This window comes from Salmo salar, chromosome 28, assembly GCF_965601325.2.
Source record: "Salmo salar chromosome 28, fSalSal1, whole genome shotgun sequence".
In the NCBI taxonomy this organism is placed as follows: domain Eukaryota; kingdom Metazoa; phylum Chordata; class Actinopteri; order Salmoniformes; family Salmonidae; genus Salmo; species Salmo salar.
In genome coordinates, this window is record NC_138318.1 from 3,603,131 (window position 1) to 3,615,972 (window position 12,842).

The following is a 12,842-nucleotide window of genomic DNA, read 5'->3' on the forward strand; positions in this document are numbered from 1 at the left end:
GAACCAGAGAGAGAACCAGAGAGAGAGAGAGAACCAGAGAGAGAACCAGAGAGAGAACCAGAGAGAGAGAGAGAACCAGAGAGAGAACCAGAGAGAGAACCAGAGAGAGAGAGAGAGAGAGAACCAGAGAGAGAGAGAGAGAACCAGAGAGAGAGAGAGAGAACCAGAGAGAGAGAGAGAGAACCAGAGAGAGAGAGAGAGAGAGAACCAGAGAGAGAGAGAGAGAGAGAGAACCAGAGAGAGAGAGAACCAGAGAGAGAGAGAGAGAGAGAGAGAACCAGAGAGAGAGAGAGAGAGAACCAGAGAGAGAGAGAACCAGAGAGAGAGAGAGAACCAGAGACAGAGAACCAGTCCAGAAGTTGGTTGTGACACAACTCCAGACACTGCTGTTCCATGCATGTCTCCAGAACATGGACACTAGTGACACCTAGTGGCTGACCTCTGTGCGTTTCTGTCTCAGCCAATAACTGAGTAATTAATACTGAGAGTGTTTAATGGTTGACAGCACACACACTCTGAGACTGATTTACACTAGTAGGCTATATCTCCCTCTTAAATTAACATGAACTTTACCCTAAGTAAATAACTATGAGTTATGTTTAAGTTTGCAGTGAGGAGAAAAAACAAACCATTTAGAATTGATTAATTGAATTAAAAGCCTATATTCATAAATGCAATCAAAAGGTATAAACTCTTTCTCTCTCTCACACACAACACCGCTTAACGCTTCAGGCATTCTAAATGAGTGTCACTAAAGGAAAAAAGAACTGTCTCCATGGATACAAGGAACATATTAAACTTGTTGAAGAATGTTGTGAAAACATTGTAACCATCTGTACTGTTCAGAGAACTTTCAACATGCACCTTTTTTCCCCTAAGAGTGTATCTAGAACCTAAAAGGGTGCAATGCGCTGCTGAAATAATTCGGTTGTAATATAACAATATATTCCACTCATTATCTGGATTTCATTGATACACTGTACGCTGATAATTTTAGCTGGTGAAACTGTAGCAGTTGCAGTAATGATGTAAGTCACATAGAAAAGTTGATCTTGTGCAATACATCCCATAATATCTGATCATTTCTTCTACATACAGTGCATTCGAAAAGTATTCAGACCACTTGACTTTTTCCACATTTTGTTACGTTAGTCCTACTCTAAAATTCATTAAATCGTTTTTTTCCCCCCTCATCAATCTACACACAATACCCCATAATGACAAAAGCAAAAACAGGTTTACATTTTTTTGGCTAATTTATAATCAAATTAAATACTGAAATATGACATTGACATAAGTATGCAGACCCTTTACTCAGTACTTTGTTGAAGCACCTTTGCCAGCGATTACAGCCCAAGTTGTTTCGGGTATGACGCTACATGCTTGGCACACCTGTACTTGGGGAGTTTCTCCCATTCTTCTCTGCAGATCCACACAAGCTCTGTCATGTTGGAAGTGTCGCTGCACAGCTATTTTCAGGTCTCTCCAGAGATGTTCCATCGGGTTCTAGTCCGGGCTCTGGCTGGGCCACTCAAGGACATTCAGAGACTTGTCCCGAAGCTACTCCTGCATTGCCTTGGCTGTGTGCTTTGGTTCGTCGTCCTGTTGGAAGATGAACCGTTACCCCATTCTGATGTCCTGAGCCCTCTGGATCAGGTTTTCATCAAGGATCTCTCTGTACTTTGCTCTGTTCATCTTTCCATCAATCCTGACTAGTCTGCGAGTCCCTGCCGCTGACAAACATCCCCATAGCATGATGCAGCCACCACCATGCTTCACAGTAGGGATGGTGCCAGGTCTCATCAGACGTGACGCTTGACATTCAGGCCAAAGAGTTCAATCTTGGTTTCATCAGACCAGAGAATCTTGTTTCTCATGGTCTGAGAGTCCTTTAGGTGCCTTTTGGCAAACTCCAAGTGGGCTGTCATGTGCCTTTTACTGAGGAGTTGCTTCCGTCTGGCCACTCTAGCATAAAGGCCTGATTGGTGCAGAGATGGTTGTCCTTTTGGAAGGTTCTCCCATCTCTACAGAGGAACTCTAGAGCTCTGTCAGAGTGCCCATCGGGTTCTTTGTCACCTTCCCGAACAAGGCCCTTCTCCCCTGATTGCAGTTTGGCCGGGTGGCCAGCCAGCTCTAGGAAGAGTCTTGGTGGTTCCAAACTTCTTCCATTTAAGAGTGATGGAGGCCACTGTGTTCTTTGGGGACCTTCAATGCTGCAGAAATGTTTTGGGACCCTTCCCCAGATCTGTGCCTCGACGCAATCCTGTCTCGGAGCTCTACAGACAATTCCTTCGACCTCATAGCTTGGTTTTTGCTCTAACATGAACTGTCAACTGTGGGACCTTATATAGACAGGTGTGTGCCTTGACAAATCATGTCCAATCAATTGAATTTACCACAGGTGGACTCCAATAAAGTTGTAGAAACATTTCAAGGATGATCAATGGAAACAGGATGCACCTAAGCTCAATTTCAAGTCTCATAGCAAAGTGTCTGAATACTTATGTAAATAAGGTATTTCTGTTTTTTAGGGGTCTGAATACTTTCCGAATGCACTGTATGTACGTAATAAGGATACTGAAACTGTAAGACTGACATCTTGCTCTAAACCTTATTGGAACAATTTTTTTATCTTTTTTTATATGATTTGCAGTAAACTTGGAAACATTTTACATACTGGTACATAGATAAATACTGTATGGAACATTTGATTTAACCTTTATTATTCCTTCTATTCAGCACTTCAAAAAGATCCGTTTTTAAAATTGCATCATGTCTTTTTTGCTATTGGATTACATTTTAGTTCAAACTAAACTGTGAGTTTATTATTATTGGATGTATTGGTGACTAAACTAAATGTTCTCATGGGTGAAAGATGCGTGGAACTCCAATGAATGCTCAATCAAAGGTTCTGAACATAAAAGACAGGGGGCATTACAAGTGTTTGCAGTTTTTACTGTTGTACTAAGAGTTTTTTGAAAATATACCACTTACATCTGAACAATTTGCCAATGTGATTGAAAAAAAGATGTAGCTTGTATTTAATTGTATTTTCTTAGTATAAATAATGTTAGTATCTTATTTCCACATAGGGTCATATTCTCATGTCCTCAACTGCCTTAAGTCCATAACAACCCCAGTTGGCCCATTGCAATAGGTCACACCATGTGAATGTGCCCAAAGAAAAGGGAAAGGGAGGAAAAACAATCAGATGGAGATCCCTTTATCTCTTTGTGTGAACCCTTAATCCCCCCCCTTTATCGCTCCCTTTCTTTGTCACACACCCCTTTAAAGCTGCTTTTGTGGCTATAGACACCAATACCCTATAGACAGGGCAAGACATCCTATTTACCACCCAAAGTGGTAGGGGGTGAGTCTGGAATTTGGGGTCATCTAGGAGGCGGTGGTCATGTCCCGGTCAACTACAGTAAGGTTATTTTTCAGACCCATCCAATAGCCCAGAACTGTGCCTGGGCAACCCCTAAAAATCTGCCTAATTATTATAAATGAGGGGCAGCGTAAACCGCTATCATTACAGACACTCAGCGGCATACACAAATCCACTTTAAATTGCTATTAAGTTAAAGAACCATCCATAATCCCAAGGCGGCTTTCGAAGAGAAGCAGATTGTTTGTTCCTTCATAATTTAGACCGCTCTCATGCTCAGTCATCTCTCGACTTTGAATCTATCTCGTTGATTCAATTAAAAGATTGCCTGTTTTATTAAACAGATCTAAACAATTTAAAGAAATCACCAAGCCTAAAACCAATGTGTCCAAATCTCTAAATAGGCATTGCTAGGACTCCCTTTAAATATTCATATCAGGCAAAATAAGTAGACATTTATTTTGCAATGGTCGGATACGTGTCCATGTGCAAAAATATTTCTAGAACAGCTAAGGCAGTCCAGTCCACCTGTGCGAGCAAAATTCTTTGACTAGAATTGTGGTCAAATAGACCAGGAGCTGCGGCTTGTAAGAGGTGTCCATGTTTCATTGTTTGGATGACTAGTGGAGAGAGACGCAGCGCTGCAGTGTGCGTCTGATGACTCTCCTTGTGGATGAGAGCGAAACAGAGAGGGGGATTGGTAGCTAGAGAGAAAGAGGGGGAGATGAAGGGAGGGCAGGGAGAGATTGTAACACCCAGACGGCGGGTTCAGCGGCAGGGCAATGAGAGACTTCCTGCGCTCCATCACGCCCAAGGTCTGCCTTATGGGTCAGTCTTATTAACACTCCTCCTGCGTACGTGTGTGTATGTAGGTGTGTGTTTTGTGTTTGTACTTGTGTGTATGTAGGTGTGTGCATCTGTGTATGTGAATGTATGTGTTTTACGTGTGTATGTATTGCTTATACATCAAGAGAAATAGTGAGAGCAAAAATACAAAGAATGACAATGGAACGTGAGCAGAACCTGATGTTCTACAAAAAGGAGTGAATGTATAGCTCAAGGAGGAGAGTGGGAATCGGGTAGAGCAGCTGTCACGGTGACCTGGCATGGCATACAAAGTGCTCCTTCTCCTGCATCCTGTTTCTGTCATTCACCCTATGAGAGACAGTCAAGCCAACCTCCTCCCTCTTCAGGCATCGTTAGCTGTCAATCTGTCCTCCTGCCCAAAGTGAGCGATGGGCCCATCCAAATGTCACCATTAGCCAGCCCCCTGAGTGGTAAATAAACGATGCTACTGGTGTACTGCAGGTGTTGTCATGGCAACTCGCTCAATCCCCCTCTCTCCCCGTGCCAGCCCCGCCCACGTTCATTTGCACCCTCTCAATGGAGGAGTCATGGGGAGGTCAACGAGTCAACGCACCGCCACAACATGGCGCTGTTCTCTCCTCATTCCACCTCCTCCCACCATACACGGTTATGAACCCAGGCCACACAAAACATTCCAGAGTGCCACAAAGGGCCACTTGATCCTTTTTTTTATTGAAGGAGAATGTCTTGGTGTGGAAATGGCATGGCATCCTTGGCACCCACAGAAAGGTGTTATCCATTGTATTTTCTCCTGAAACTTAGTCCTACTCCAGTCTCCTTTTCATTTAACACCTGATTTAGTTAACAAAAGTCACATCTCAATAGGTGGTCCACTGGTATCCCCATCACATGAAACAAGTGTTTGGGGGGGGCTCCCTCTTTTGTTCCTCAAGCACGGGGGGAGGCCGATGATGTCACAAAGTGACCATCAGACCAACCATCAGTGTGTCGAAAAAACACTATTTTGCTCAAAATATAGATTTTTTTTTTTACCCTTTAGTGAGTGTACTTTATTGTATTTATATCACTTTTCAACAGGAAAAGTCCCCCCAAAAAATCACTGGAAGATCATCATATCCAAAAGTCTGATATGCATTTAAACACCAAATGAAAGGAGAAAAATCAGAAGGAGGTAGGAGAGATTGTAGTTAGGGCATTGTCATTGGAATACATTTACTCCCTATGCTTCTCTACGAGACCTCCCCTTCCAGCAGGTGTACTCTGTATGAACCCGTAGTAAGCTTCGAGGAAGATGGAGTTGGCATGCTCGACAGACCTTTGCTGCCATTGGCACACTGTGGCGAAGTAGCAAGCGTATTCAAATGGTGGCGTTAATAATCAAAAAGGGCTTTCTCAGGGAGGACGTGAGACTGGCTGCACAGATGGGCTTGGGGAGATAAATACAACTTTCTGTCACTGTGGTTGGAGGAATGGAGCTGCAACAGCCCCGGGGGAGAGAAACTGTTTCCGTTCCTACTCTCTGATGCCCCAGTCCGTCTGTTTCTCTCCTTTTTTGGATTACTATTCAAGCTAGCTTTCCACAACAAAACATTTTCGCTGTATGTTTTTGGTTTTGAAGATGGAAACATGGGTTTTTATTACTTCAGATATTAGGGCCATGTGTTGGAAATCACAGGGACTACAAAATGTACCTTTCCTGAAGAAAATGTGCGTGCTTGCTTCACTTGTCTTAAAGTCAGCAAGCACATCAATTTGCCATTTTGAGTGGAGTATTCCACCTTCAATCACTCTGTAATTGCATTGAAACAGTCAGTTCTCAGTGCTCTGTGTAGGCGAGCAGACAGAATGATAATGTTTTCTCTGTTCTGCACATCCAGATGGATGAGCTGCTTATCATGACCTGCTCTAAGAACACTTCAGGCCTGGGCCATCACTCTGATCTGTGAGCTCTAACTGGCCAATACGTCATCTCTGTCCAGACACAACTTATATGTTATCTCTGTCCAGTCACCAGTCATTAGGAGTAGGTCTGTTTTTCATTCCTCTGGCTCTATAGTGAGGTGTCAGAACTCTCTGTATGATAGGATGGGCTGCTGACTGAGGATGTGGGATCTATCACACCAGTGGCCAGAGAGACAGCCAGGAGAGGGAGAAATGGTTCTACAAACATGCATTCTACACGTAAACCTCATACAAATGGTTTGATCGATAGATATAAGATAGCCTTTGGCTTTCAGATGTTGTACCCAGAGTGCGAATTACACCGTGACATTCAGGGGTTCTCGCGCCATTTAATGAATGGAAAGAGACATCTGTTACAAAACACCAAAAGTGTAATGACATTAAGTGATTGTCATTGGGTCTACACTCTTGTAGCCTGAATTAATTGATGTGCCTTTCTGACTGACAAAATGACCTTTTTTTGTGGTAAGAAAAGTTGGGACACCTGAAAAGAGGCTGAAATATGGGACTGTCACGGGATGACAAGTGCAGCCACATGGGATTATTATTTTTTTTACCATGTGGGAGTGTTCGTTTAATTTGGAATAAGCTTTTAATTGAATATTTACCACTGTAGCAGTACAAATTGCATTTTAAACAAATAGGACAATTGTTAAATGAGCATTTTTTAGAGCCCTCCCCCCCAAAGTTAGACTTTTTTTGCATCATGACTCATTCAGGGGGTCTGAGACCCTCCTGGGCCCCTGGTAATTCTCAATCTGCATGTACCCCATAAATGACAAAACAAGGTATCAAGAGCCATTTTGAGGCAATGCTAAATTGTGTTATAAACCTATGATGACATAGTCTACTGAGCATAGTTGTGCTTGTTCCTCCTCACCATACTTGTGTCTCTCTGTGTTCCAGGAGTATAACATCCATGGCTGGTGGGTCGGAGAGCTAAATGGTACCATCGGTATCGTCCCTAAAGACTTCCTCCACCCTGCCTACATCCTCTGAGCTCCAAGAAGTACTGGATCACTCTCTTATCATTAAGATTATAAAATAATTGAATGGATGTAATGTAGCATAACAGGTCTCCTGACACCCATTGAGCAAGCCATTGAGAGAGCAGGAGAGGTGTATATTCACAGCGCTTGACCGACCATTTAAGACATCTGGTGGCTGAAAGTAGAACTGCTTGGGAAATTGAATCAGCATTATAGACGGGTTGGTTGTTTAGCAACAAAACCGACGCGTGCGCAACTATGGGGCAAAACAGACGAGGCTGGCTTAGATTGTTGACGGCATGTAAACTATATTTAGTCTCTAAATGTTTATTGAACATGTAAATATATTTGCACAATGAGCACTTGTTGTTTCTCAAATACATAGTTACAGTTGTTGGTTAGCTAGCTAATTAATTTTTAGCCATATTAGCGTAGACGTGTCATGAGTCAAAACAAGACATGGTATCAATAACAAGATGCAATGAGCTGAAACGAGCCACCTACAATTCCCCACATGGCAGCTTCTTCTCAATGTTGCTAACTATCTGACCATCCAGAATCATTACACCACATGGCCTTCTGCCTCATCGTCTTTTAGTGACGTTGTCAGCTAACCCGTCTTATAGATACTGATTTGCTCAGTAATGCTTAATTATAGCGTCATTGACATCATCATTGAATTGGGGAAAATGATTCCAACTATACGCCATAGAAAACATATATCATGCACTATTCTACAGGAACTGTATGTTACACGTTCCGCTCTGATGATAGTTTATATTTGTATTATGCCTTACTTCTACAGTTGAGTGACGTGACTGACTGCGTTCCCAGTCCTAAACACTGAACACTTCGAGATTGATGACAAACTGAGATATTTTATTATTTCGTAATATAATGTAATGCAATGCTGTTAGTGTAAGGTTTTTGTGTTATGTTTTTGTAAAGATTGACTTAATTTCCATGCATAAATGACATTACCTTGGTCCTTCTGAGGCCTTTGATCTACACATTGATTTACGGATCATGTCAAAAGGTTTCCTCTATCCAATTGTTTCCAGTGCGCAGTATTTGTACCCATGTGTGTGAATGGAAATGGACAGATATTAATGAAACATTATGCCCCTGTGACTAAAATAGGAAATCCTCACCTCTGAGTGAACTGGGGCTATTCGACATTACAAAGCATACTAACTTGTGCCTTCAACAGACTTGTGTCTGAAGGAAGGCTTCAGTGTGTGCTATCTTGATGCTGACATTAAGATATATATAGGCAACAAGGGTTCAGGCTTGCTCCACGATCTTGTTCCAATTAAGAGTTTGAAATTGGAATACCTGATAATTAACAATATCAAGAAAAATATCTATATTTTCATTTTGAGCTTGTACAAATATATTTTCTTAGGCTAAAGGTTGTGTTTTTCTTATGCTTTGGACCTACTGGCCTTTTATGTCCGAGTGAATTGGGTGCTTATGCTTTGACATCATGCTGTTTGTGACTGCTGTCTTTCTATAGGCTTTTTGTGTTTTACAAAAAGTGCACTCTCCTACATCAACCTGGTCTCATATCATTTCATATTATTCTGTATGTACATCCAGGAGACTCCATTTAGTAGGATGTGTTACGTTTCGTATGGTATGTATTCATTTGTGGATGTCCATCATCCATTTCATATATGTTACAAATTGCAATTCGTACAATATGTTGCGAATTGCAATTTGAAACAATATGCTACACATTTGCAAAACGAATATGTTACGAATTTGCAAAACTTATATGTTACGAATTCCAATTTGTTGTGGCTACTTACCCATACGGAAAACTAATATATGGCAATATATGTATATGTTTTATATGGGTATACCAAAAATTAGGAACACCTACTACCATACCCCGTTCAAAGGCACTTACATTGTTTTGTCTGGCCCATTCACCCTCTGAATGGCACACACACAATCCAAGTCTCAATTGTCTCGAGGCTTAAAAATCCTTCTTTAACCTGTCCTCTTCCCCTTCATCTACACAAATTAAAGTGGATTTAACAAGTGACATCAATAAGGGATCATAGCTTTCACCAGGATTCACCTGGTCAGTCTATGTCATGGAAAGAGCAGGTGTCCTTAATGTTTTGTACACTCAGTGTATATGCCCATATACAGTATGCTTGTATATGTATCCACACATATAAGTACGTATGTCATATACTGTATATGTTGAAATATACAAGAATTGGCCGTTTTCATTTATGTAACATTTCTTACTTTTATACACATACAGTATATATGCATATATTTATAATACTTAAATGCTCATACTGTATATGTATGAAACATAGTATTCAAATGTTTATTACATATATGCCCTTTGTATGTCACAATACTTGAGTGATAATGCCCGAGAAGCCGGTGTTTGGAGGATACATTGGCATGGGTGTTGTTAGGCCCGAGACGAGGGCCGGCAAACTGTGCCAATATATCCTCCAAACACTGGCTTCAAGGGCATTTTCACTTTTATACAACAGGTTAACATGTTCAAATAATGCTTGACATATTTTCATTCAAAAATGTATTTTGATGAATTTATTCATACTATTTCATCCTTCCACAGGATATAGTCCCGAAACAAATCTAGGGTTGCTCCCCAAGCCGGCTGGTCGTTCGTGCTATCGGTTTGGTTGCTAGAGATGTTTAGTCTTTTTGTTCTGTATCTATGGACAGAACAAGTTGTTCGTTCTAAATGCTCCATTGTCATGCTCGCTGACAACGTTCTTATCCCTTGCTTGCTAGCTAGCCAACTACGGCTAACTTACAGTCACGTCAAAAGGTGTAGCCAGAATAACAGCAAAGTAGTTGCATTTGCATGTGTTTAAGCTGTTTTCTAGTGACATTTATTTGGATACATCCATAACAATGAGCTAATTAGGTGCGATTTCACCTGGCATAGAAAATTTGCTCACTCGTCAAGACACTGTTGTTCTGAGGAGCTAGCCAACAGCACAGCTAACACAATCACTTCAAACTGAAGCTGGAAAGACTGCAAACTAGCTGCAATTGAGATTACTTTGTATACGTATATCCATAAAAATGATGCCAGCTGATTCATGATTTCGACTGGCTGAGAAACGCTGCCTGACTGTTTGTCTCATCCCGACTCCCGACATGTTCATCACTATGGGACAGCTGGAGATCGAATTTAAATATTGAAACGATGTTGCAAATGTTGGAGAGACAGACAGCAAGGTTTATACAAATCTCAGCTGTTGAAAACTAAATGTTAATCTAAAAGAAATGTGAGAATGTCTAGATGCTTTTTATAGTGGAGATCAAGTTTATAAATTGCTTGGCTGGGCTGATGAGACAGTGGATTGCACAGTCAGATGGAACACAGTAAATAGGCATTTTAACGCCATAGATTTAGCCGGTGGTAACTTGTAGAATAGACACCGTCTGGAATGCGGTTTTAACCAATCAGCATTCAGGATTAGACCCACCCATTGTATAAAGGGAAATAATGTGTTAACATGTACTGTATGTTACGGGAGAATTATTTCAGTAACACTTGTAGCTATGGTAATAAAACATTAGAACAAATGATACAAAACACTACACTTAATCCTAGTCATTAACTTAAAAAAAATATATTTTACTGTTTTAAGCTTGTCCCTTTGTCCCACTTGTCCCTTTGTTGCACCAGGGAAGCACATCATGACAGCATCTGTGGGGGAAAGCAACACATAAGATAAAGAGCACAGAACAGTTAGGGTTGGGTTTGAGGCCATAAATAAATAAAAATATATATAATGAAAAAAAACATTGTGAAAAGCTTATCAGACTATCAGAAATCCTTGACCATTAATGCAATGATTTGTTAATTCCATTAAGGGATAGTTCACTTTTTTACTCCTTATAGTCAGCCAGATGGTTCCTTACCCTGAAAGCAGTCCATGGGCCAGGAGAAACTGTAATCCATGATTCAGAGTTGTCTCAATGGCGCTGCCCATGCACTCACAGACGCCATAATAAGAGAGATACAGTACATCTCTGCGATCTCTAACCGGACAGAGAATGAGGACGTGGCTAGAATCTTGTTTCTTATGATTATCAGTCAAATTAGCTCATTTATAAAATATCGATTACTATGTATAGCTATGTAAGACTATAAATTACCAACCACACAGCTTTGGAGTAGTTAGAAGTTGTATTACCCTGAGAGGAGCTGGCTACTGTGGGAGACTTCCAGTAATTGCGCAAAACTAACGATATGCTAACTTCAATAATCTCCAAACTGCAAGCAAAGACCTAAAAATGGGTTTCCGTGAGTTCGTCGGACTCTGGGTAAGTAAAAAAACGACCTAAATCTCGAAATCTCGCAGTGTCCTTTTAAGCCATGTCAGTGTCTGGAATAATATTCACCATTATTTCTGCCATGAGTCATTTATGAGTTATATTATTTTTATAACAATATCAGGACAATACCCGCACACTGTCAAATGCTCATTTGCAATCAATGAACAAAAACCTTCTCACCAATTACTGTCACTTTTTCAGGATCCTTTTTTCTCCTCATCTTCTCCCCTTTTAGCTAAACCATTGTTCAAATGAAATAACGTCAATGTGTCAAATGATTATCCAAAGTCATAATGACACAGCCAGATATTTAAATTTGAGTTAGGTCTGAAGATGACTCTGACTAAGCTGTACAATGCTACAAATAATACATACATATAGCCAGGGGTGCAACTTCCACTGGGGACAGTGACATGTCCCCCCATTCTAAAAATTGCATTTTTGTCACCCCCAGTTTTATCATTGGAATGTGATACAAAACGAGGCATCGGTGTGCTTTAGGACCATGGGGACGCCTCCGAGTGGTCGGCTAGGCTGTTTGGAGTGTTTATCCGACTGGAAAAAATTATAAAATAAATGTCCCCACTTCTAAAACCAAAGTATGGCAATATGGCGATTGTCCTATAGAATCTGAAACGGTGTTGGTTTGAGTGAACAGCAAGTAGCCTCTTTTCATAGGCGATGTATCTCCGATACAACACCTGTTATCCTTATATGTGCATTCTGTGTTGGAGACCACCCAAAAATGATCCAATGTGATTAGATCTTCTATGAACTAAATTCTATTGCGCCTGAGAAAGCTACTCCCTAGCCCCCATGGCCGAGTCCCACCTAGCCTTGATCTTGACAAAACGGAGCTGCTCTTCCTCCTGGGGAAGGCCTGCCTGCTCCAAGACCTCTCCTTCATGGTTGACAACTCCACACTACAGATGTTCTTTGGGACAGTAAAGTTTGAGCCGGGGTGAATTTTGATCTGAAATATAAATAATCCACTCAGATGCTGTAAAAGACTAGAAAGTACAATAACTAAGTACAGTAACATACATCCTCTGTATTTAAAATAGTCATACTAGCTGATACAGTGACTTGTATTTAAAAATATACCTCAGTATTTATCTCAACCTAAGATGAAAAAAAGTTCAATAAAAAGGAATACACATTAGGAAGCAATACTGAGCCAGCTAACTGTAGCCGTTAACCTAATAGCAACCCAATTCTCTAAAATGACGTTGGAGGTGGCTTATGGTAGAGAAATTAATATTCAGTTCTCTGACAGGCTAGCGTTAGCACAGTAAGCTTAGCGTATACAGTGTTTCTCTAAAAATACA

The 12,842-nt window shown here is 40.9% G+C and overlaps 1 protein-coding gene across 1 annotated transcript in view; it reads left to right on the forward strand.

Moving 5' to 3' along the window:
* Positions 1–8,578, forward strand: part of LOC106589283 (src kinase-associated phosphoprotein 1) — a 48,007-nt gene extending 39,429 nt beyond the window's left edge. Inside the window, exon 12 of the mRNA XM_014179048.3 lies at positions 7,085–8,578. Coding sequence (XP_014034523.1) covers positions 7,085–7,177 — 93 coding nt within the window. The 3' untranslated portion in view covers positions 7,178–8,578. The remainder of the gene's footprint in view (positions 1–7,084) is intronic.
* The last annotated feature ends 4,264 nt before the right edge of the window (positions 8,579–12,842 follow it).